Source organism: Cetorhinus maximus, chromosome 16 (assembly GCF_964194155.1).
Source record: "Cetorhinus maximus chromosome 16, sCetMax3.hap1.1, whole genome shotgun sequence".
Classification (NCBI taxonomy): Eukaryota; Metazoa; Chordata; class Chondrichthyes; order Lamniformes; family Cetorhinidae; genus Cetorhinus; species Cetorhinus maximus.
In genome coordinates this window covers 100424603-100451019 of record NC_135894.1, presented here as the reverse complement: position 1 = coordinate 100451019, position 26417 = coordinate 100424603, and the positions used below count along the sequence as shown (strand labels likewise).

The following is a 26417-nucleotide window of genomic DNA, read 5'->3' as shown; positions in this document are numbered from 1 at the left end:
TGACCCCGCCCCCACCACCTTCTGAGGCAGAGAATTCCAAAGTCGCACAACCCTCTGAGAGAAAAATGTTCTCCTCATCTCTGTCCTAAAAGGGCGACCCCTAATTTTAAAACAGTGCCCCCTAGTTCTGGACTCACCCACAAGAGGAAACATCCTTTCCATGTCCACCTTGTCAAGGCCGTTCAGAATCTTATATACTTCAATCAAATCACCCCTCACTCTTCTTAACTCCAGTGGAAACAAGTCCAGTCTGTTCAACCTTTCCTCACAAGACAACCCACTCATTCCAGGTATCAATCTAGTAAACCTCCTTTGAACCACCTCCAATACATTTACATCCTTCCTTAAATAAGGAGACCAAAACTGCACACAGTATTCGAGGTGCGGTCTCACCAATGCCCTGTATAACAGAAACATAACATCCTTACTTTTATGTTCAATCCCTCTCATAATAAAGGATAACATTCCATTAGACTTCTTAATTACTTGCTGTACCTGAATACTAACTTTTTGTGACTCATGCACTAGAACACCTAGATCCCTCTGCACCTCAGAATTATGCAGCCGTTCTCCATTTAAGTAACACCCTGTTTTTTTGTTCTTCCTTCCAAATTGAACAGCTTCACATTTTCCCACATTAAACTCCTTTTGCCAGATCTTTGCCCACTCACTCAGCCTATCTATATCCATCTTCAACCTCCTCATGTCCTCTTCACAACATACTTTCCTACCTATCTTTGTGTCATCTGCATATTTAGCTACTATGTCTTCACTCCCCTCATCTAAGTCATTGATGTAAATCGTAAAATGTTGAGGCCCCAGTACAAACCCCTGTGGAACTCCACTCGTCACATCCTGCCAATCAGAAAAAGACCAATTTATGCATACTCTCTGCTTTCTGCCTGTAGCCAATCTTCTATCCATGCAAATATGTTACCCACTACACCATGCACTTTTATTTTCCATAATAATCTTTGATGTGGCACCTTATCAAATGCCTTGTGGAAATCCAAGTACAGCACATCTACAGGCTCCCCTTTATCCACTGTGCATGTTACTCCTTCAAACAACTCTAATAAATTGGTTAAAAATGATTTTATTTTCAGAAAACCATGCTGACTCTTTCCTATTACCTTGAGCTCTTCCAAGTGCCCAGCTATAACCTCCTTAATGATCGATTCTAATAACTTTCCCACGACCGACGTCAAGTTAACTGGCCTCTAGTTTCCTGTTTTCTGTCTTCCTCCCTTCTTGAATAGAGAGGTTATATTTGCTACTTTCCAGTCTGATGGAACCTTTCCAGAATCTAGTGAATTTTGGATAATTAACACCAGTGCTTCGACTACCTCATTAGCCACCTCTTTTAAGACTTTTAAGTATAAACCAGGACAGACCAGAACATGAGTGATTGAAGTGACATTTTGTTGATGAAGTTGTGTTGGCACGACATCATCAAACAGAACATAATCTTCATTCCCAATTTCATTTCATCAGCTGTTGATGGCAGTACTCTCGCTGGGGTACAGGGTGCGTAGGCACCGAACGCCACCTGATACCTCACCAGACCAGCTCCGTCTGCATGTCTGTGCCTGGACTGTGTATGTGCAGCTTTACTATACAAATCCCATTGTCATTCTTGCCCCAGCTCACGCCCTCACACCTGGATAGTGATCTGGATCCAGTTCAAGAAAACAGGCTGATTCTTTCCACATCTCTTTCCCAGTGATTCAGGCTGACTGTAACCTCATTCATTTTGGTCGGAAGAACATGGGCAGACAATGTCAAATGAAAGGTGTGTTTGGCCAGAGCCCCAATTGGGTTCGAGTCCAATAACATTTTGTTTAAAGTAGACAAAGTTTGAGATTTAAGATACTTGCCCAGTGAATAAGGCCACGAGATTCTACGGGTTCTGAACAAACAAAAATCAACTTGACTGTACAAATTCAGAAAGATGAAAACAATTTACAATATCTATCTTATACTCTTAACATTCAGGATTAATATGAGGTACCATGTGAATCAACAAAGCAAACCACACACTGCACAATAAAAGGCAGATACTATCAAGACAGAGTCTACTAATTCGTCAACAACCCACCCAGACGTTAGTAATGCCGTGAGTCAACCAATCTCACTGAGACTCCTACTCTCTCACGAGGGTTTCCAATCTTCACCTTCGAAGACCTCACCTTGGAATTCTCTCCAAAAGTCACTCCAAACTGGACGGCTTCAACGACCTCTCAGAGTTCCAATCTCACCTTCGCAATCCCGTTCCCCTGGATTCCCGAGTACACTCAAGCAACAACTTTTACAAGCACAATTTCAGCGCTTTGACTGTGCTGAACAGGGCACTCCTGCTCCAAAGGGGTTACCTTTGTCCCAAGGGCCCGGAGCACAGAGTCGCCAAGCTTCAGCTGTCCTCTTAGATCCTCAGGGCTTCTCTCGAACACTCTTCAATTGCCAGACCCGGACGCCATCAACGATGGCCCATCTCCCCCGGGTTTCAATCTCATCTCCTGAGGTTCTGTTCACCTGGATTCCCGAGTATCCATTCAAGCACTAATTACTGGCACAGCTTCAGATCTTTGGCTGCACCAAGCTGACTGCGGCTGCTTCAAAGGGGTATCTTTGCCCCAGTGGCCCTCTTCAACTACCAGGGGTTTCGCCTCAGCCCTCTTTACTTTGAGTCTGCTCCTCATAGCCCTTTCTCAAACTTGGAGCCTGTTTCTCTGCCCCTTTCTTTTAAATTAACCTAACTGGGATTTTTTTCCTGTCCTCTGTCTTTGTCCCTTACCTGGGGCTTCCTTTTGGGACCTCTCCTTGTCCCCTCTCCCCTGTTTGGAACCTCTCTGCACCCCCCTTCCTTGTCCCCTGTCTGGGGCACCTTTTGGTTATGGCGCCCCTCACCCTTCATTTCTCTTTTTGCGCAGGAGCGTGGGGCATGTCCTGGACCCGACCAATGTAAAAGATGCAGAACTGCGCTTGTGCAGCCTGTTCCCGGCCTGTTCCCGACCTGCCCCCGGCCTGTTCCCGGCCTGTTCCCGGCCTGCTCCCGGCCTGTTCCCGGCCTGCTCCCGGCCTGCTCCCAGCCTGTTCCCCGCCTGCTCCCGGCCTGTTCCCGGCCTGCTCTCGGCCTGTTCCCAACTTGCTCCCGGCCTGTTCCCGGCCTGCTCCCGGCCTGCTCCCGACCTGTTCCCGGCCCGCTCCCGGCCTGTTCCCGACCTGTTCCCGGCCTGTTCCCCGGCTGCTCCCGGCCTGTTCCCCGCCCGCTCCCGGCCTGTTCCCGACCTGTTCCCGGCCTGTTCCCAACCTGCTCCTGGCCTGTTCCCGGCCTGTTCTTGGCCTGCTCCCTGTCTGTTCCCCGGCTGCTCCCGGCCTGTTCTTGGCCTGCTCCCTGTCTGTTCCCCGGCTGCTCCCGGCCTGTTCCTGGCCTGTTCCCGGCCTGCTCCTGGCCTGTTCCCGGCCTGTTCCCGGCCTGCTCCCCACCTGCTCCTGGCCTGCGCACGCGCAGCAATTCCGAAGACTCTCGAGACCTGGAGTTCCCGACCTCTGAGCTCAACACCAGGGTAAGTTTGGGTTTCACAGCAGGGTACAACCCTAGAGTGGGTGCAGGAGCTGAGAACCTGGTTGTCGATGTGCATGAGTCATTGATGGTGGCAGGACAGGCTGAGTGAGTGCTTAATAATGCAGCCAGGATCCTGGGTTTTACATGTAGGGACATAGAATACAAAATCAGGAAGGTTGTGATGAACCTTTTCAAAGCACTGATTCAGCCTTAACTGGAGTATTGTGTCCAATTCTGGGCACCACACTTTGGGAAGGATGTGAAGGATTTGAGATGGTGTCGATAAGATTCACAAGGGTGGTCCCAGGGTTGAGGGTTGTCTGTAACGTTGGTGGATCGGAGAAGCTGGGGTTGTTCTCCTGAGAGAGGAGGAGGTGGGCCCCTGTCCAAACATCTCCTCATGTGTTTGGTGTCGGATTTTGTTTGCTAATGCTCCTCCGAACATCTTTTAACTTATTTACTGTGCGCGCTTTAGCTATAAATTCAAACTGCTGCTGTCCTTGATTTATTTGATGTCCCTTTTTCTCTTCCCTTCACTCCCTGCGGGTGCCGGCATTCCAGAATTCGGAACTCCAGTTTTGCCTCCTCGGGTACCAGATCCCAACCTCATTCCCGGAGTGCCTACCAAGCCGGAAGTGACAAACGTCAGCAAAAATGCCGTCACGTTGATTTGGAAACCAAACATGAACGTTGGAGCTACCCCGACATCCTACATCATTGAGGCCTTCAGGTCAGTCACACTTCACTCCAAAGCCTCAGCTCTCTTATTGCCTCGGTGGAAGGTGCTGGTTGCCTCTCTGGTGAACAGTTTCCACAAGCCACACCCAACTCACAGCTCCCTTCCCCGCCCCCAGCAACTCGGGTACCTTGTCCCACTCGCCTGGTCTTCATGTCTAAATTTGCAGGTGGGAGCATGGGGGGGTCGGATCTCAGGCAGAGGACATTATCCGGGGGTTGCTGACCTACCCAGATTTTCCTGGAGTTTCCTGGAATTAAAGATTGCTCTCCCAGGCTCTCCCATCAGCAACACGGGGAGAGAAAAAAATAACATCAGGGATATTGCCTTCCCTGCCACACTGTACAAAGGGCCCACAATGCAATGGGCCCTTGATCAATACTTGCTCCTATAATGACCATTTGATAAATAGAGTGGTTTCTGAAGCATAGAGGATTGTGGGTATTATAGCCACCATTATTGCCTGGTTGACCAATCAGGTAAATAATGACAGGAGGGTTGGGGTAGGGACATTGCAGGCATTAATGATGTAAGCTTCCTGAGTACAGCCAGAGTTGGCAATCCCTCATATACACACAAACCCCCTCACACACAAACACCTCGATAACCCACACAAACACCCATACAGATACCACTACACAGACAGACACACGAACATACTCCTCCCGCACATTCACCCACATAGACATAGACACATACACGCGCACACACAGACACACACACTCACATGCACTCACACATGCAAGACCAGACACACTTACACGCACATGCACTTGCACACACATGCTCGCACACACACACACACACACACATTCACATGCACTCACACAAGATCATACACATACTGACACACACACACACACACACACACACATTCGCACATGGACACACATTGCTCACACATGAACATACACACACACACTCGCACATACACACACACACACACACAAACTCGCACATACACACAGACTCACACATGCAATTACATGCACACAAATACATGCTCACACAAACACACACACACACAAACACACATGGTCATATACGCTCACATACACACTCACACATGCACACATGTGCACACACACACACACGCTCGCACACACACACACAGACACACGTGCACACACACACACAAACACACACAGACACGTGCGCTCACAAAAGCTCATGCACACGCACACACTCGCACCAACTCACACACACACATACACACACATGCTCATGCAAACTCACACGCTTGCGTACACACACACAAATACACACACACACACCACGTACACCATCATGCTGGCTGATGTTCCATCCTAAAGCCCTCTGATATTGAAGGCAATTCTCGAGCCCCCTCACTGCCTTCCTGATCGGGTCTGGTTAAATAGAGAATGGATGGAGCCTGCAAATTTTACAGACTGTATAATAATCTTTATGTGATGAGGAACGAGAAACCCAAAGTATTTTCCAAGGGAGACAGGAGCAGGTTATTTCCAAGTGTTTTGTTTGTGACTCCTGCCCATCTGATTTTCCTCCTCTCGATTCCTGTGACATTATTTACAGCCACGCTGCTGGCAGCAGCTGGAAAACGGTAGCAGACCGAGTGAAAACTGAAACATACGCCATCAAAAACCTGAGATCAAACGCTGTCTACCTCTTCCTCATCCGAGCAGTCAACGCTTACGGCCTCAGCGACCCAAGTCCAATATCAGACCCGGTAAAAACCCAAGGTAAGGCTCAACCAACAGCAAAACCTTCGGACCTGGGCTCCCACCACAGCGGACAGCCTCTCTCTCCATCATGGCGAAGATGCAGGAGGAGGGCCAGCAGCCCACTCCCAAACGTGGCCACCTGGCATTGCTGTGGGGGTGGGAATGAGCTCGGGTCAGGATACGCACATGAGCTTCTCGTGGAGGCAGCCACCCCCTCACTCGTGTAGTTTTGGTGTGAGAGGTGCCTGAAGGCGGAAGGGCACAGGTTAGACCCGGCAGGAGCAGGGTCTGAACTTTGTGGATCAGTTTGGATGGCTAGGGTCCCCTTTTGGTGAGGTGAGGTACCACTTTGGATGTGGTCTTGGGACACCTTTGAGGTCAGTTGCCCTTTGGGGAAGGTCGGTGCCCTTTAGGAGAGGTAAGGTGCCCTTTTAGATTGCTGAAATTAGGCATGTATGTGTGTAAAAAGTGTATAAACCCATTGCAACTGTGAAGCTCAGTGGAACTGTCATAACTAATGTCAAGTGTCAAGAAGAACTATCAAGAGTAATTGTCAAGCTGTTAAGGCATTTAAAACTCCTGCCCTTGAGCTCTTTGAAAAAAATGTCTATAGTGTTAAAAAAATGATTGCTTGCTATTTCACTCTGTTGACATAAACCTTAGGGCTTCCATTATGGGAGTAGTGCTGCACAACTGATTTCACAACAGTCCATTATCACAGTAGGGTGCTTGTTATTTCACAGTTTGATCGCCAGCTCCAAATGGTTATAGACTCTTTGAAGTGGGACGATGAATTCCAGTGCCTGTTTTCATAAGGGATAATGCAATTGAAATGAAATGTTTGTTGTTATAAAGGATAATGTAGTTGAAGGGATGTAAATGTAGTAAATGAGAGTTTATGAATGAATGACTGCAGTAGACACTCTGGAATTTTATATTATCTCACCATTGTTCCCGATGTCTGTCAATGGTGGACACTGGCGAGTTGGCTTGGAGGGTGTAAGGGTAATAGGTGGAGGGGATGGGGTGTCATGGATTTGCACAGCGGCAATGAAGGGCCATGGTAGGGGTGGGTGAGGGGCATGGGTTGGCATGGATGGAGAGTTGGGAATGTGTGTGTGGGAAGTGAGTGTTGAGGGCTGGAGGGCTGTTTATGTTTTCCTGTGTTTTTAAAGTTTGGATACAACGCTGGGAGGCCTTCCACCCAGACTGCCCCCACACCTCTGCACTCCCTCCCTCTGCACTCGTTCCGGGATCACCTCCCCGGGAACCGCCACACCCCGGAACGGAAATCTGACATTCAGTCAGACAGTTTTAGAAATCCGGTTCAGGGAGCTGGGAATTCTCCTGAATCTGCGAAACTGACATGTGGATGAAAATCTAGGCCCTGATGTCAAAGGGCAGGATAAAGGGATTGGGTTACAATCACAGCAAGTGTTTGATGGGGACAGTGTAGAGGGAGCTTTACTCTGTATCTAACCCCATGCTGTACCTGTCCTGGGAGTGTTTGATGGGGACAGTGTAGAGGGAGCTTTACTCTGTATCTAACCCCGTGCTGTACCTGTCCTGGGACGGTTTAATACTGGCACTGTGTGCAATAAAATTCTGCAATATTCCATCTGCTATTTGCTATTTGGCGATTACAAATAGTGAAAGAATTCTGTTACCTGTTAACTGGGAGCTAAGCTGTGACTGTTTGACTCCTGCAGATGTCCCACCCACTGGTCAAGGTGTAGATCACAGGCAGGTGCAGCGAGAGCTTGGCGAGGTGGTTGTCCATCTCCACAATCCCATTATCCTCTCTTCATCTTCCATCCAGATCCACTGGACAGTAAGTAATAAGCCAGCAATTTTGCACAATATATTTTTCCCAACACAGATCAGAAGTTCTACTGATAGCACTCAGTCTGATACCCAGTCTGATATCCTACTCTCCCAGTCTGATATCCCTCTCTCCCAGTCTAATATCCCCCTCTCTAAGCCTGATACCCCCTCTCCCAGTTCGATGTCCCCCTCTCCCAGCCTGATATCCCACTCTCCCAGTCTGACACCCCCTCTCCCAGCCTGATATCCCACTGTCCCAGTCTAATACCCCCCTCTCCAAGTCTAATACCCCCCACTCCCAGCCTGTTATCCCACTCTCCCAGTCTAATACCCCCCTCTCCCAGCCTGATATCCCACTCTCCCAGTCTGATATCCCCCTCTCCCAGCCTGATATCCCACTCTCCCAGTCTAATACCCCCCTCTCCCAGCCTGATATCCCACTATCCCAGTCTGATATCCCCCTCTCCCAGCCTGATATCCCACTCTCCCAGTCTAATACCCCCCTCTCCCAGCCTGATATCCCACTCTCCCAGTCTGATATCCCCCTCTCCCAGCCTGATATCCCACTCTCCCAGTCTAATACCCCCCTCTCCCAGCCTGATATCCCACTCTCCCAGTCTGATACCCCCCTCTCCCAGCCTGATATCCCACTCTCCCAGTCTGATATCCCACTCCCCCAGTCTGATATCCCCCTCTCCAAGCCTGATACCCCCTCTCCCAGCCTGATATCCCACTCTCCCAGTCTGATATCCCCCTCTCCCAGTCTGATATCCCACTCTCCCAGTCTGATATCCCCCTCTCCAAGCCTGATACCCCCTCTCCCAGTCTGATATCCCACTCTCCCAGTCTAATACCCCCCTCTCCCAGCCTGATATCCCACTCTCCCAGTCTAATACCCCCCTCTCCCAGCCTGATATCCCACTCTCCCGGTCTGATATCCCACTCTCCCAGCCTGATATCCCACTCTCCCAGTCTAATACCCCCCTCTCCCAGCCTGATATCCCACTCTCCCAGTCTAATACCCCCCTCTCCCAGCCTGATATCCCACTCTCCCGGTCTGATATCCCACTCTCCCAGCCTGATATCCCACTCTCCCAGTCTAATACCCCCCTCTCCCAGCCTGATATCCCACTCTCCCAGTCTAATACCCCCCTCTCCCAGCCTGATATCCCACTCTCCCAGTCTAATACCCCCCTCTCCCAGCCTGATATCCCACTCTCCCAGCCTGATATCCCACTCTCCCAGTCTGATATCCCCCCTCTCCCAGTCTGATAACCGCTCTCCCAGCCTGACATCCCATTTTCCCAGTCTGATGTCCCTCCCCCAGAAAAAAATGTCCCCCTCTCCTAGCCCAGTGACAGTGTGCTCTGGTATTCACTGGGTGTCTGCTCTCCCTCACTGCCTCACCTTGAGCGTTTCCCCTCATCTCTGCTCCTCAGGTGGATCAGCAATCGCAGTATATCCAAGGATACAGGATCCTGTACAGGCTGTCACTGTCGGACAGCCGGCCTGACTCGGACTGGTCAGTCTTTGAGGTGAGGTCAGCCACGGATCGCAGTGCCGTGGTTCCTAAGCTACGGAAAGGCATGGGTTATGACATCAAAGTGAGGCCGTTCTTCAATGAGTTCCAGGGTGCGGACAGTGATGTGAAATACGCAAAGACCCTGGAAGAAGGTAAAACATGAAGACTGGCAAACTTTTTATCTTTTGCGACTTTGCCCAGTGATTTCAACCAGTGCTTTTATCCCATGGTGTTCGTTTCTGCTGTTCTATTTGTTGAATTCCCTTTTGGGCTTTACATTTTGGGGCGTTTAGCTCAGTGGAGGCATGAGCAGCTGTCTCTGGAGAGGTAAATCTCTAAACCCCACCCTGGGCAGGTAAGTAGAGACCAGAACCCCCCCACCGCTCCGACACTTTACCGTAAAGTGTTCGATTCTGGGCACCACACCCAGGGAAGGTTGATTTGATCTCAGGTGTAGCAGCATTAATACTGGGATGCGATGGGTTAACTTATGTGGAAAAGCTGCATAAGATGAGGCTTGTGTTCCCTTGAGCCTAGAAGATTGAGGTGCAATCCAATTAAGGTGTTTAAGGTGATTAAACAATTATATATAAGATTGCTTGAAAGAAATTATTCCCTCTGGTGAGAGGGGAGCCCAGAGCAAGAGGGGCATAACCTTCAAGCCAGAACCAAGCCACTCGGGGTGATGTCAGGAAGTAGTTCAGCACACTGAGGGCAGTGGGAATCTGGAACTCTCTCCCCTCAAAAAAAAGGTTTTGGGGTTGAGTGGGGTGGTGGCGAATGAAAATTTCAAAGCCGGGATTGATAGGTTTTTTGCTTGTTGAGGGTATTAAGGATTGTGGGACCGAATCAGGGAGACGGAGCTAAGGTCCAGATCAGCCTGGATATGACTGAATGGTGGAACAGGCTTGAAGGGCTGAATGGCCTCCTCCTGTTCCTGTTCCTAACTTTACTCAATCCCATCAGATGGCCGCACACCTACTCCAGCAGGGAGTCACTGGGGTAGTGTGCGCGGGAGTTAAAAAGTGTTTTAAAACGAGGGATAAAATTAGGTTTGTAAAAGGGAGCTTAATTGTACAATGCACGGCAGGTAACAAAGCCGGGGAGTTGCCTTGAAGTCTGCATGTTGTTTTTGAACGCTGACACTGGTTTTCTTTTTATCCCCTGATTGAACAGCCCCCAGTGCCCCCCCACAAAGTGTCACAGTAACACTGAATGATGCAAATGGCACCGGCATCCTGGTTGCTTGGCAACCGCCCCCTGAAGACTCTCTGAATGGCGATCTCCAGGAGTATAAGGTAAGGAGGCCACATCTAACCGAGCATCACAACAAGAGCAGGAGCTCATACGAATTCGGAGCAGGGGTAGACTATTCGACCCCTCGAGCCTGCCCCATCGTTCAATAAGATCATGGCTGATCTGATTGTAGCCTCAACTCCACCTCCCTGCCTGTCCCCCTAAAACCCTTCACTCCCTTGTCGATCAAAACTCTGTCTTAATTCGGCCTTGAACATACTCAGTGACCCAGCCCCTCCGCTGCTCTCTGAGGAAGAGAATCCCAAAGACTAATGACCCGCGGGGAGAAGAAACTCCTTCTCGTCTCCGTCTTAAACAGGAGGCCCCTTATTTTTAAACCGTGCCCCTAGTTCTAGATCCCCCACCATAGGGAGAAACAGAGTTAATGTTCTGAGTTCGTTATCCGTCTTCAAAACTAATCCTATTCCCTGACGATCCTGTCACTGGAAACAGCTTCTCCCTCTCTCCTCTTATCAATGACCCTCCTAATTCTGAACACCCCCATTAAACATCTTCTTAACCTGGAACCCTGGCCCATTCCCACTGTCCCTAACCCCTGTCCCGGCCAAACCCCGGCCATTGGTCCTGAGGCTAACAGCCCTGCTGCCAAAAAAACCCTTAACTGAACCTCATCAGAATTCACTGTGTGTGATATTTAAACAGGGAGGGGCTAAATGAGGCAGCCACAGCGACAGCTTCCAACCTGTCAAACCCTCGGCAGCCCTGACCTCCCTCCATCCTCTGAACTCTCGAGCGTCCCCGAATTTAATCCCTCCACCGCTTTGCGGCCGTCCCTTCAGCTGCCCAGGACCTTGGCCCTGGAGTTCCCTCCCTAAACCTTTACCCCCCCCACACCCCCTCTCTCTCTCTCTCTCTCTCTCCTCCGTTCAGAATCTCATTAAAATCCAGCCTCAGAGCCGATAGCTGCGAAGTGGCATTTTGCAGTTTTGGCAGGTGGAGACTGAATCTGTGCATTTCCCTGGCAGCCTGTTTTACCACAGGCAGACCCTGTCTTATTCATTTGAAGCAGGTAACTCACCTGTTAAAATACTCACCGCAGAAAGCTCATGAGACGGTGGTTGGCACTGAGCGACGCTGCTCCCAGGCTTGTGTCTTGACTCAGCCCGTCCGGCCGCTGCTCGGTTCGGCCTGGCCGAAGTCCTGTCCTGCCCTGAGAACCTAGGCTCCCCTCGCCTTGGGCTTGTGATCAGGTTGAAAGTGGTGGAGTTCGGCTTGGTTGTCAGTGGAGGTCTGGCCCCACCTGCTGGATGTGGCTGCAGTTGCAGCTCTTCACTGATGGAACTTTTTGTCCCCTGATCCTGTACCTCTGCCTCAGCACCACCAATCTCTACAGATCTTGGACTCGAATTTCTGAGTTGGCGACTGGATAAACTTTCACAATAAAATGATTGCGTTGCCTCTGTGGCTGCTTCATTTAGCCCCTCGCTGTTTAAATATCACATACAGTGAATTCTGATGAGGTTCAGTTAAGGAATTTTTTTGGCAGCAGGGCTGTTAGCCTCAGGACCAATGGCCGGGGTTTGGCCGGGACAGGGGTTAGGGGCAGTGGGAATGGGCCAGGGTTCCAGGTTAAGAAGGTGTTTAATGGAGGTGTTCAGAATTATGAGGGTAATTGATAAGGGTAAAGAGGGAGAAACTGTTTCCAGTGGCCGGATCGTCAGGGACCAGGGTTAGTTTTGAAGATTCATACTGGACTCGAAACGTTAGCTCGGTTTCTCCCTCCACAGATGCTGCCAGACCTCCTGCAATTTTCCAGCATTTTTTGTTTTTACTTAAGATTTTCAGCATCCACAGTATTTTCCTTTCATATCAGGATCCAGAGGAGAGAGGTTTAAGATAATTGGCAAAAGAACGAGAGGTGAAATAAGGATTTGAGATGAACGGTTTGATAGAATGGTGGATACAGATCCAATAGTAACCTTCAGAAACAAATTTGATATCGACATAAAGAGGATATGATTGCAAGGCTATGGGGAAAGAGCAGGGCGTGGGACACTTTCAAAGAGCTGGCATACAAATGATGGGCTGAATGGCTTTCTCCTCCGCTGCATGATTCATTGATCCTGTAATTCCTGCCCTTGGCCGCTAGACTGGAACTAAAGACTGCGGGCCGGGCAGTACTGAGAGAGTGCGGCACTGTCAGAGGGTCAGTACTGAGGGAGTGCTGCACTGTCTGAGGGTCAGTACTGAGAGAGTGCTGCACTGTCAGAGGGTCAGTACTGAGGGAGTGCTGCACTGTCAGAGGGTCAGTACTGAGAGAGTGCTGCACTGTCAGAGGGTCAGTACTGAGTGAGTGCTGCATTGTTGGAGGGTCAGTACTGAGGGAGTGCTGCACTGTCAGAGGGTCAGTACTGAGGGAGTGCTGCACTGCCAGAGGGTCAGTACTGAGGGAGTGCTGCACTGTCAGAGGGTCAGTACTGAGGGAGTGCTGCACTGCCAGAGGGTCAGTACTGAGGGAGTGCTGCACTGTCAGAGGGTCAGTACTGAGGGAGTGCTGCACTGTCAGAGGGTCAGTACTGGGGGAGTGCTACACTTTCAGAGGGTCAGTAATGAGGGAGTGCTGTGCTGTCAGAGGGTCAGTATTAAGAGAGAATGACCCTGTTGGAGTTTCAGTACTGAGGGAGTGTGACCCTGTCAGAGGGTCAGTACTGAGGGAGTGCTGCCCTGTCAGAGGGTCAGTACTGAGGTAGCGTTGCACTGACTGAGGGTCAATACTGAGGGAATGCTGCACTGTCAGAGGGTCTATATTGTGGGAGTAAAGCATTGTCAGAGGGCAATTTCTGAGGGAGTGCTGCATTGTCAGAGGATCAGTACTGAGGGAGTGTTGCACAGTCTGAGCGGCAGTACTGAGGGAGTGTTGCACTGTCAGAGTGTTAGTTCTGAGGGAGTGCCGCCCTGTCAGAGAGTCAGCACTGAGGGAGTGCTGCACTGTCAGAGGGTCAGTACTGAGGGAGTGCTGCACTGTCAAAGGGTCAGTAGTGAGGAAGTGCTGCACTGTCAGAGGGTCAGTGCTGAGGGAGTGCTGCACTGTCAGAGGGTCAGTATTGAATGAGTGCCGCCCTGTCAGAGAATCAGTACTGAGGGAGCGCTGCACTGTCGGAGGGTTAGTACTGAGGTTGAGTTGCACTGCCAGAGGGTCAGTACTGAGGGAGTGCTGCACTGTCAGAGGGTCAGTACTGAGGGAGTGCTGCACTGTCAGAGGGTCAGTACTGAGGGAGTGCTGCACTGTCAGAGGGTCAGTACTGAGGGAGTGCTGCACTGTCAGAGGGTCAGTACTGAGGGAGTGCTGCACTGTCAGAGGGTCAGTACTGAGGGAGTGCTGCACTGTCAGAGGGTCAGTACTGAGGGAGTGCCGCATTGTCAGAGGGTCAGTACTGAGGGAGTGCTGCACTGTCACGGGGGCAGTATTGAGGGAGTGCTGCACTGTCAGAGGGGCAGTATTGAGGGAGTGCTGCACTGTCAGGGGGGCAGTATTGAGGGAGTGCTGCACTGTCAGAGGGGCAGTATTGAGGGAGTGCTGCACTGTCAGAGGGGCAGTATTGAGATAGTGCTGCACTGTCAGAGGGTCAGTTGTGAGGGAGTGCTGCACTGTCAGAGGGTCAGCACTGATGGAGTGCTGCACTGTCAGAGGATCAGCACTGAGGGAGTGCTGCACTGTCTGAGGGGCAGTAGTGAGGGAGTGCTGTTCATGGTGGAATAGCTGACGCCCATGTGCCATGAAGCTGCCCTGATGGTTTTCTCTCTTTGCTGCTGTAGGTCTGGTGCCTGGGCAACGAGAGCCGATACCACATCAACAGGACAGTGGTGGGCACTGCGCTGTCGGTGGTCATCCCATCCCTCACCCCCGGGGTCCGGTATCGTGTCGAGGTGGCAGCCAGCAACAGAGCGGGTCAGGGTGTGAAGAGTGAAGCTCAGTATATCCAGCTAGGTGAGTGTGTGTCCCCCCTCCCGGCCTCCCAATAACCAGGCTCCAGCCTTGGCCGACTGTCAGCTGTTTCTCACACTGAAACCTGGTGGGTTTAGTTGGGTAAATGTAAAGCTGCAGGAGTTTCCTCTCCCTGTCAGGAACTGTCAGCTCTCCCCTCTCTCGCTGGCTTCTCAGTGTCATTGTCTTCATCCTTTTCCTTTCTTGTGTCTTGTCAGCTCTGGAGTTGGAGAGCAGCTTGTCATGGGATCCGTCCCTAATGGAAATATCCATGAGCTGAGCAGCTGTCTGAGAAAACAGGATTTCCCCAAATATCTATTCCCCATGTCTCACTCTCTCTCTTCCTCTGTTTTTTTCTTCACTCTCTCTCCCTCGCCCTATCTGTCTTTCATCTCTGTCTCAGCCTTCCTCTGTCTCTCTCTCTCTCTCTCTCTTTCTCTCTCTCCCTCTCTCTCTCAGCCTCTCTCTTTCTCCCGCTCTCTCTCGGTCCCTCTCTCTCTCCCTCTCTCTTTGTCTGCCTTTCTCTGTCTCTGTCTGTCTCTCTCTCTCCCTCTCTCTCTCCCCCTCTCTCTCTCTGGTTCTCTCTCTCTCCCTCTCTCTCTCTGTCTGCCTTTCTCTGTCTCTGTCTGTCTCTCTCTCTCCCCCTCTCTCTCTCTGGTTCTCTCTCTTTCCCTCGCTCTCTCTGTCTGCCTTTCTCTGCCTCCCTCTGTCTCTCTCTCTTCCCCCCCTCTCTTTCTCCCTCTCTCTCTTGGTCTCTCTCTCTCTCTCTCTCTCTCTCTCTCTCCGTCTCTCTCTCCCTTCCTCTCTCTCTCCCTGTCTGCCTTTCTCTGACTCCCTCTGTCTCTTTCTCTCTCTCTCCCCCTCTCTCTCTGGTTCTCTCGCTCTCCGTCTCTCTCTCTCTCTGTCTGTCTCTCTCTCTCTGTCTCCCTCACTGTTTCTCTCACTCCCTTTCTCTGTCTCTCTCTAGGGGCAGGATATTCCGCTTATAGGGCAGGTGCAGCGGGCGAAATGGCTCGGTGCCCAGGGTGGGGTGAGCCCCTGACTGCGATTTCACACTGGCCGGCCAAATACCGGGCAGCCAGCGTGTAACCCGCACTGGGAGCCTCAGCGCTGCCGGGGTGAGGGCAGGAGGAGTGCGAATGCTGAAGTCTGCGTGTGCGGGGGGAGTGTGTGCGGGGGGAGTGTGTGCAGGGGGAGTGTGTGCGGGGGGAGTGTGTGCAGGGGGAGTGTGTGCAGGGGGAGTGTGTGCGGGGGGAGTGTGTGCGGGGGGAGTGTGTGCGGGGGGAGTGTGTGCAGGGGGAGTGTGTGCGGGGGGAGTGTGTGCGGGGGGAGTGTGTGCGGGGGGAGTGCACACTGAAAGCTCCCTGAAGGCACAGAGCTGCCTCCGGGAGTGGAACCATTTTAACATGTGACATGGAGAGGGACGTGTTAAAAATTAGTTCAAAATTCTCTTACTGTTTTTCATTTACCGTTGGAAATCTCATCCCGCCCGTGGATGAGGTTTCGCACAAAATGCAAAGGCCGTTTGGCCTATTCGCCCGCCCGCCAGCCGTTAGGTTGGACGGGCAGTGAAAAATCCGATGTAATTACCTTCCTAAGGGCCCTTAGCACCGACCAAAATATCGTGTGAGTGCGCGATGACATCGGGATGCTCGCTCATTGTCACCGTGCGCTATTTCACACTCGCGCATGTCGGGCAGATGCCAGCACATCAGCACTGGCCTATCCCTTTCTTACTCTCTCTCTCTCTCTCTCTCTCTCTCACTCCGTCTCTCTTTCTCTGTTTTTCTTTCTCATTACCTTTCTCTGTCTCTCTTTCCATTTCTCTTTCTCTGTCTCTCTCTCTCTCACTGTCTATCAGTTTGTCACTCACTGGCTCTCTCAGCCTCTCTCACTCCGTTGTCTTTCTCACTGTGTGTCTCTGTCTCTCACTCACTGTCTCTCTCCATCTCTTTCTGTCACTCTCTCTCTCACTGTCTATCTGTGTCTCTCACAGGCTCTCTCAGCCTCACTCACTTTGCTCTCTTTCTCACTGTGTGTCTCTGGCTCTCTCTCTCTCTCTCTTTCTCTGAATTTCTCTCTGTCTTTTACTCTTGCTGTTTCTCTTGTTTCTCTCTCAGTATCTCTCTTTATCTCTGCCCGTCTCTCTCTGTCTCTGTCTCTTGGTCTCTCTCTCCATCTCTCTCCTTGTCCCTGTCTCTCTCTCTCATTATCTCTTGGTCTTTTTTCTGTCTGTCTTTGCCTGCCTGTCTCTCTTTCTCCCTCCGTCTCTTTCTGTCTCTCTCTTTGTTCTCTCTCTCTCTCTCTCTATCTCTCTCCAGCCCCCCTCCCCTCTGTCTCTCTTTGTCCCTCTCAGTCTGTCTCTCTATTTCTGTCTCTTTCTCTCTCCCCACCTTTCTTTCCCTGCCTCTCTCTTTCTGTCTCTCTCTTTATCTCTGCCTTCCTCCCTCGTTCTCTGTCTCTTCCTGAACTCTCTGTCTGCCTCTTTCTTCTTTGTCTCTCTAACTGTCTACCTCCCTGTCTGTCTTGACGTCTCAGTCTCTCTCTGTCTCCTCAGCTCTCACTCCATGTTGCTCATCCTTGTCTCTCCCTTTGTCTCAGTTTCTCTCTCCAGTCATTTCTGCCTCTCCTGATAAAAGATCATCAACGAGAAATGTTAACTGTTTCTCTCTCCACATTTGCTGTCTGCCCTGTTGAGTATTTCTAGCGTTTTCTGTCTTTATTTCGGATCTCCAGCATCTGCAGTATTTTGCAGTTTTATTCTGTGATTCCAGTCAGGAGAGACACGAGATAAACTAGCATCACCTAGTGGCCAGTGCCCGCAAATGCACCATGACTGTTGACATTGGAAAATCAGATGGTGAAAAAAAGCAACTGGCTCTCACAAAGGGAAATGGAGGCCTTCCCTGAACTCACTGTCATATCTTATTGCAGATTCCTTTGGGAGGCTGAGTCCGGAGCAGTCAGAGGACCAGGTCAGCCTGTCACAGCAGATTTCAGACGTAGTAAAACAGCCGGCGTTCATCGCAGGAATCGGAGCGGCATGCTGGATAATCCTGATGGTTTTCAGTATCTGGCTGTATCGGCACAGGAAGAAACGCACTGGCTTAACCAGCAGCTATGCTGGGATGAGAAAAGGTATTGTGCTGTCATCTTCTGTATTTAGTTGATTGTAGAGGGAGCTTTACTCTGTGTCTAACCCCGTGCTGTACCTGTCCTGGGAGTGTTTGATGGGGACAGTGTAGAGGGAGCTTTACTCTGTATCTAACCCCGTGCTGTACCTGCCCTGGGAGTGTTTGATGGGGACAGTGTAGAGGGAGCTTTACTCTGTATCTAACCCCGTGCTGTACCTGTCCTGAGAATATTTGATGGGGACAGTGTAGATGAAGTTTAACCTGTATTTAACTGCTGCAGTCCATGTGTTGTAGGTACACCTACAGTGCTGTTAGGGAGGGAGATGCAGGATTTTGACCCAGCGACAGTGAAGGAACGGCGATATATTTCCAAGTCAGGATGGTGAGTGACTTGGAGGGGAACTTCCAGGTGGTGGTGTTTCCATGGGCTTGGACGGTGCAGTCATAGGAGCCTTGGTGTGTCGGTGATCCAGTGGTCATGGTCTACGTGGGTACCAATGACATAGGTAGAACTAGGAAAGAGATTCTGCTGAGGGAGTTTGAGCAGCTGGAGGTGAAACTGTAAAGCATAACTTTAAAGGTAAATGTCTCTGGATGTCTATCTGAACTATGGGAAAATTGGCGCACAGTAAACCAGATTAGAGTGATTAGTATGGATCAACGATTGGTGTGGGAGAAATATGTTTCAATTCATGAGACATTGGCACCAGTACTGGGAAAAGTGGGAAGGGTGAATGTTGAAGATGGAGAATGGCCTATTTCAGGAAGTTTGTACCTGTGATTGCTTTTGGTGCAAATAGAGCCAAATATTCTTCAGGAAGAGAAGGCAAAATATGCGAGCGGACACCTTCCAGGTGGGTGCGGGAATTACCCATAGGGGGACTTCCCCATAGGGGGACTTCCCCATAGGGGGACTTCCCCATAGGGGGACTTACCCATAGGGGGACTTCCCCATTCGTGGGATGTGGGCTTCGCTGGCTGGGCCTGTCTTTATTACCCGTCCCTAGTTGCCCTTAAGAATGTGGTGGCGAGTTGCCTTCTTGAACTCTCATTACTCTCACCATTACTCTCTGCTTCCTATTTTTCAGCCAATATTGCATCCAAGTTGCTCCTGTCCCTTTTATTCCATGAGCAATAACTTTTCTCACAAGTCTGTTGTGTGGCACTGTATCAAACGCCTTTTGAAAGTCCATCTGCACCACATCAAAAAAACTCCAGCAAGTTAGCTAAACACAATTCCCCCTTTACAAATGAATGCTAGCTTTTCCTAATCAACCCACATTTTTCCAAGTAACTACTAATTCTATCCCGAATAATTGTTTCTAGAAGCTTCCCCACCACTGAGGTTAAACTGACTGGCCTGTAATTGCTGGACTTATCCTCACAACCTTTTTTGAACAAGGATGTAATGTTTGCAGTGGAGCTGGGTCAATGAATATTTTTAAGGCAGCGGTAGATAGATTCTTAACTAAGAAGGGAGGCAAAGGTTATCGGGGGTAGGCGGGAATGTGGAGTTGAGGCCACAATCAGATCAGCTATGATGTGTTCAGCCTGTGTGGACCTTCATTCCCAATTGCTAGGCAGAGTTTCATCCCTTGCTTCTCTGGTTCAGACACACCGGAATAAGAAACCATAGCTCTGTGCACTGTTTAAACATCCTGAATTCGGATAGTATGTGAGCTGTATCCCAATTCAAACCGGGGAATTTTGTGGACATTTAACAAAATCCTTTTGACCTTCCTTCTCCTGTAGCGCCTGGGGTGAGAGTCGCTGTACCCGCTCGCGCCCGCACATTCCTGAAGCTCTGCCTGTAGTAAATGCCACCTTTTCCGGCCCGATTTTTAAGACTTTTTTTTTTGTTTGACTCCCCCCTCGCTTGCTGTCAATCCCACCCGCACCCAGGTCCCTCGCCTTTTCCAACTGAGCTAACTAACCCAGTGCTGGTCCTCTCAACACTCTGTCCCACTCACTGAACTGACAGGCTGCGTGCTGCAATCTCAGCAGGAGGGATCTGTCTGCCCGCTAGCTCTTTGATTGAGCACTATCTCTGCGCTGTGCCTTCAACGCTTTTCTGTACAGTCACCCACACTGCAATTTCAGTGCTCTCCAACGCTGCAGCTTCATTGCAGTCTGACCAGAATGTGGAGGGTCGTCTCATGTCGTGTAGCATGATCTAAGGCTGTTCAGCACCTCGTACCTGTACTTGCTCTTGTTGCTATGCTATTTGACCACAGCTGAGCATCACGTCATGTTTTTATAATGATGCAAAGGCACCAATTGCTCCTAAGGGATTGTGTAAACATTGTGAGTTCATTTATTTAGACAAGGCACATAGGAACATTTATACATCAGTAGAAAGCTTAAAGACATCAGCAGCAGAGCTGTGTATGTGCGCTCTGCTCAAAAACAAAAGTGAAACTCAGATTGGATCACATGACACTCTTACCTTCGATTGATGTTATGCCGATATCCCTTAAAGGCATATTACACTGATAGCAACATTCTGGTAATAAAACGTCCCGAGGCACTTATGTTCTAGCATGTTCCAGGAGCGTTTTAAAACAAAACTTGACACCGAGCCAAGTAAGGAGGTATGAGGGCAGATGGTCAAAAGCTTGGTCAAAGAAGCAGGTTTTATGGAGTGTCTTAAAGGAGGAGAGTGAGGCAGACAGGTTTAGGGAGGGAATTCCAGAGTTTGGGGCCCAGGCAGCTGAAGGCACAATCGCCAATGACCGAGTGATTAAAATGCACAAGAGCCCAGAATTGGAGGAGTGCGGTGACCTTGGAGAGCTGTGGGGCTGGAGGAGATGATAGGGAGAGGCAAGAACATACAGGGATTTGGGGATTTAGAAACAGGGATAAGCATTTTAGAATTGTTTGGAAACAGGCGTTGGTATTCTTGGATAAGTTTGTTAGCCGCCCAATGCCAGTGGAAGGGCCTCTTGCTGCAAAGTGAGCAGCGATCTGGGGGCAGAGAGTCCTGCCCGTCACACATCCCCTCAACACCAACATCCCCATCTTCCAATTCACCCCACACACTCCAAATGCACCCCTCACCCCAAAATCACCCATAGCCCTCACTCACCCCATCCCCCAATTCACCCCATAACCCCCGCTCCCCCACACCCCTAATTCACCCCATAGCCCCCACTCACTCCACACCCCAAAATCACCCATACCCCCCACTCATCCCTCACCCCAAAATCACCCCATAGCCCCCACTCACTCCACACCCCAAAATCACCCCATACCCCCCACTCACCCCACACCCCAAAATCACCCCATAGCCCCCACTCACCACACACCCCAAAATCACCCCATAGCCCCCACTCACCACACACCCCAAAATCACCCCATACCCCCCACTCACTCCACACCCCAAAATCACCCCATACCCCCCACTCACCCCACACCCCAAAATCACCCCATAGCCCCCACTCACCACACACCCCAAAATCACCCACAGCCCCCACTCACCCACACCCCAAAATCACCCCATAACCCTCACTCACCACACACCCCAAAATCACCCCATAGCCCCCACATACCCCACACCCCAAAATCACCCCATAGCCCACACTCACCACACCCCCCAAAATCACCCCATAGCCCCCACACACCCCACACCCCAAAATCACCCCATAGCCCCCACACACCCCACCCCCTAATTCACCCCATAGCCCCCACTCACCACACCCCCCAAAATCACCCCATAGCCCCCACACACCCCACACCCCAAAATCACCCCATAGCCCCCACTCACCACACCCCCCAAAATCACCCCATAGCCCCCACACACCCCACACCCCAAAATCACCCCATAGCCCCCACACACCCCACCCCCTAATTCAACCCATAGCCCCCACTCACCACACACCCCTAATTCACCCCATAGCCCCCACTCACCACACACCCCTAATTCACCCCATAGCCCCCACTCACTCCACACCACAAAATAACCCATAGCCCCCACTCACCCCACACCCCAAAATCACCCATAGACCCCACTCACCACACACCCCAAAATCACCCATAGCCCCCACACCCCACCCCCCTAATTCACCCCATAGCACCCACTCACCCCACACCCCAAAATCACCCCATAGCCCCCACTCACCACACACCCCAAAATCACCCATAGCCCCCACACCCCACCTCCTAATTCACCCCATAGCCCCCATTCACCCCACACCCCAAAATCACCCCATAGCCCCCACTCACCACACACCCCAAAATCACCCCATACCCCCCACTCACTCCACACCCCAAAATCACCCCATACCCCCCACTCACCCCACACCCCAAAATCACCCCATAGCCCCCACTCACCACACACCCCAAAATCACCCACAGCCCCCACTCACCCACACCCCAAAATCACCCCATAACCCTCACTCACCACACACCCCAAAATCACCCCATAGCCCCCACATACCCCACACCCCAAAATCACCCCATAGCCCCCACTCACCACACCCCCCAAAATCACCCCATAGCCCCCACACACCCCACACCCCAAAATCACCCCATAGCCCCCACACACCCCACCCCCTAATTCACCCCATAGCCCCCACTCACCACACCCCGCAAAATCACCCCATAGCCCCCACACACCCCACACCCCAAAATCACCCCATAGCCCCCACTCACCACACCCCCCAAAATCACCCCATAGCCCCCACACACCCCACACCCCAAAATCACCCCATAGCCCCCACACACCCCACCCCCTAATTCAACCCATAGCCCCCACTCACCACACACCCCTAATTCACCCCATAGCCCCCACTCACCACACACCCCTAATTCACCCCATAGCCCCCACTCACTCCACACCACAAAATAACCCATAGCCCCCACTCACCCCACACCCCAAAATCACCCATAGACCCCACTCACCACACACCCCAAAATCACCCATAGCCCCCACACACCCCAAAATCACCCATAGCCCCCACTCACCCCACACCCCAAAATCACCCATAGCCCCCACACACCCCTAATTCACCCCATAGCCCCCACTCACCCCACACCCCAAAATCACCCCATAGCCCCCACTCACCCCACACCCCAAAATCACCCCATAACTCCCACTCACCCCACAGCCCAAAATCACCCATATCCACCACTCACCCCATCCCCCTAATTCACCCCACACTCCCCACTCACTACACACCCCAAAATCACCCCATAACCCCCACTCACCCCACCCCCCTAATTCACCCCATAGCCCCCACACACCCCTCACCCCAAAATCACCCATAGCCCCCACACCCCACCCCCCTAATTCACCCCATAGCACCCACTCACCCCACACCCCAAAATCACCCCATAGCCCCCACTCACCACACACCCCAAAATCACCCATAGCCCCCACACCCCACCTCCTAATTCACCCCATAGCCCCCATTCACCCCACACCCCAAAATCACCCCATAGCCCCCACTCACCACACACCCCAAAATCACCCCATAGCCCCCACTCAACCCACACCCCAAAATCACCCATAGCCCCCACTCACCCCACACCCCAAAATCACCCATAGCCCCCACTCGCCCCATCCCCCTAATTCATCCCATAACCCCCGCTCCCCCACACCCCCAATTCACCCCATAGCCCCCACTCACCCCACCCCCCTAATTCACCCCATCGCCCCCACACACCCCACACCCCAAAATCACCCCATACCCCCACACACCCCACACCCCCAATTCATCCCATAGCCCCCACACACCCCACACCCCAAAATCACCCCATACCCCCACACACTCCACACCCCAAAATCACCCCATAGCCCCCACTCACCCCATCCCCCAGTTCACTCCATAGCCCCCACTCACCCCACACCCCAAAATCACCCCATAGCCCCCACTCACCACACCCCCCAAAATCACCCCATAACCCTCACTCACCACACACCCCAAAATCACCCCATAGCCCCCACACACCCCACACCCCAAAATCACCCCATAGCCCCCACTCACCACACCCCCCAAAATCACCCCATAGCCCCCACACACCCCACACCCCAAAATCACCCCATAACTCCCACTCACCCCACAGCCCAAAATCACCCATATCCACCACTCACCCCATCCCCCTAATTCACCCCACACCCCCCACTCACTACACACCCCAAAATCACCCCATAACCCCCACTCACCCCATCCCCCTAATCCACCCCATAGCCCCCACACACCCCTCACCCCAAAATCACCCATATCCACCACTCACCCCATCCCCCTAATTCACCCCACACCCCCCACTCACTACACACCCCAAAATCACCCCATAACCCCCACTCCCCCACACCCCCAATTCACCCCATAGCCCCCACTCACCCCACCCCCCTAATTCACCCCATAGCCCCCACACACCCCACACCCCAAAATCACCCCATACCCCCACACACCCCACACCCCCAATTCACCCCATAGCCCCCACACACCCCACACCCCAAAATCACCCCATACCCCCACACACTCCACACCCCAAAATCACCCCATAGCCCCCACTCACCCCATCCCCCTAGTTCACTCCATAGCCCCCACTCACCCCACACCCCAAAATCACCCCATAGCCCCCACTCACCACACCCCCCAAAATCACCCCATAACCCTCACTCACCACACACCCCAAAATCACCCCATAGCCCCCACACACCCCACACCCCAAAATCACCCCATAGCCCACACTCACCACACCCCCCAAAATCACCCCATAGCCCCCACACACCCCACACCCCAAAATCACCCCATAGCCCCCACACACCCCACCCCCTAATTCACCCCATAGCCCCCACTCACCACACCCCCCAAAATCACCCCATAGCCCCCACACACCCCACACCCCAAAATCACCCCATAGCCCCCACTCACCACACCCCCCAAAATCACCCCATAGCCCCCACACACCCCACACCCCAAAATCACCCCATAGCCCCCACACACCCCACCCCCTAATTCACCCCATAGCCCCCACTCACCACACACCCCTAATTCATCCCATAGCCCCCACTCACCACACACCCCTAATTCACCCCATAGCCCCCACTCACTCCACACCACAAAATAACCCATAGCCCCCACTCACCCCACACCCCAAAATCACCCATAGACCCCACTCACCACACACCCCAAAATCACCCATAGCCCCCACACACCCCAAAATCACCCATAGCCCCCACTCACCCCACACCCCAAAATCACCCATAGCCCCCACACACCCCTAATTCACCCCATAGCCCCCACTCACCCCACACCCCAAAATCACCCCATAGCCCCCACTCACCCCACACCCCAAAATCACCCCATAACTCCCACTCACCCCACAGCCCAAAATCACCCATATCCACCACTCACCCCATCCCCCTAATTCACCCCACACCCCCCACTCACTACACACCCCAAAATCACCCCATAACCCCCACTCACCCCACCCCCCTAATTCACCCCATAGCCCCCACACACCCCTCACCCCAAAATCACCCATAGCCCCCACACCCCACCCCCCTAATTCACCCCATAGCACCCACTCACCCCACACCCCAAAATCACCCCATAGCCCCCACTCACCACACACCCCAAAATCACCCATAGCCCCCACACCCCACCTCCTAATTCACCCCATAGCCCCCATTCACCCCACACCCCAAAATCACCCCATAGCCCCCACTCACCCCACCCTGCTAATTCACCCCATACCCCCCACACCCCAAAATCACCCCATAGCCCCCACTCACCCCACCCCCCTAATTCACCCCATATCCCCCACTCACCCCATTCCCCTAATTCACCCCATATCCCCCACTCACCCCATCCTCCAATGCACCCCATAACACCCGCTCTCCCCAACCCCCTAATTCACCCCATAGCCCCCACTCACCCCATACCCCCCACTCACCCCACCCCCCTAATTCACCCCATCGCCCCCACTCACCCCATCTCCCTAATTCACCCCATACCCCCACTCACCCCATCCTCCTAATTCACCCCATAGCCCCCACTCACCCCACACCCCAAAATCACCCCATAGCCCCCACTCACCCCATTCTCCAATTCACCCCATAGCCCCCGCTCCCCCACACCCCCAATTCACCCCATACTCCCACTGCCCCCACACCCGCAATTTACCCCATACCCCCCACATCCTCACATCCCCACTTCATGCCATACCCCCATGCCCTCCACGCCCCCAATTCGCCCATACCCTCCACTCCCCCACCACCCCTAACTCACCCCATAATTCTCATTCCTCCCGCACCCTTAATTTACTCCATACCCTACACTACTCCGCGCACACCCCTATTCACCTATACCCCACGCCCCTACATCCAGCTCCCACACTGATCCCCCCTCCATTTCCCTACATACCACCTATTCACCCACACCCCCCATGCCCTCACACTCCCAGCAACCCCCAATACCCCCACCCCCCTGCCCACTATACCACGCCCCCCATGTCACCAGTCCCCTCGAACCTCCACTCTCGCTATGACCCCACTTCCATTCCAGGCATTGCAGCCTTCTTGAGGCAAGGTCAACGTTCCATTACTTTAATTAAAAAAAATCCTTTTTGACATGTCCAGTAGGTTTTGAGCGATTTCTGTGCTTGGACTCCTAAACCTCTCTGCTCCTTCACAATTCCGAGCTTCTCACTACTTCAAAAATGTTTTCATCTAAGTTTCTTGGC

The 26417-nt window shown here is 52.1% G+C and overlaps 1 protein-coding gene across 3 annotated transcripts in view; it reads left to right on the top strand.

Moving 5' to 3' along the window:
- robo1 (roundabout, axon guidance receptor, homolog 1 (Drosophila)) overlaps nt 1–26417 on the top strand; it is a 663637-nt gene that overhangs the window by 577012 nt on the left and 60208 nt on the right. For all 3 annotated transcript variants that reach the window (XM_078560414.1, XM_078560413.1, XM_078560412.1), the window contains 7 exons: nt 4127–4295; nt 5856–6022; nt 7714–7835; nt 9268–9502; nt 10527–10648; nt 14424–14595; nt 17527–17730. In XM_078560414.1, coding sequence (XP_078416540.1) covers nt 4127–4295; nt 5856–6022; nt 7714–7835; nt 9268–9502; nt 10527–10648; nt 14424–14595; nt 17527–17730 — 1191 coding nt within the window. The remainder of the gene's footprint in view (nt 1–4126; nt 4296–5855; nt 6023–7713; nt 7836–9267; nt 9503–10526; nt 10649–14423; nt 14596–17526; nt 17731–26417) is intronic.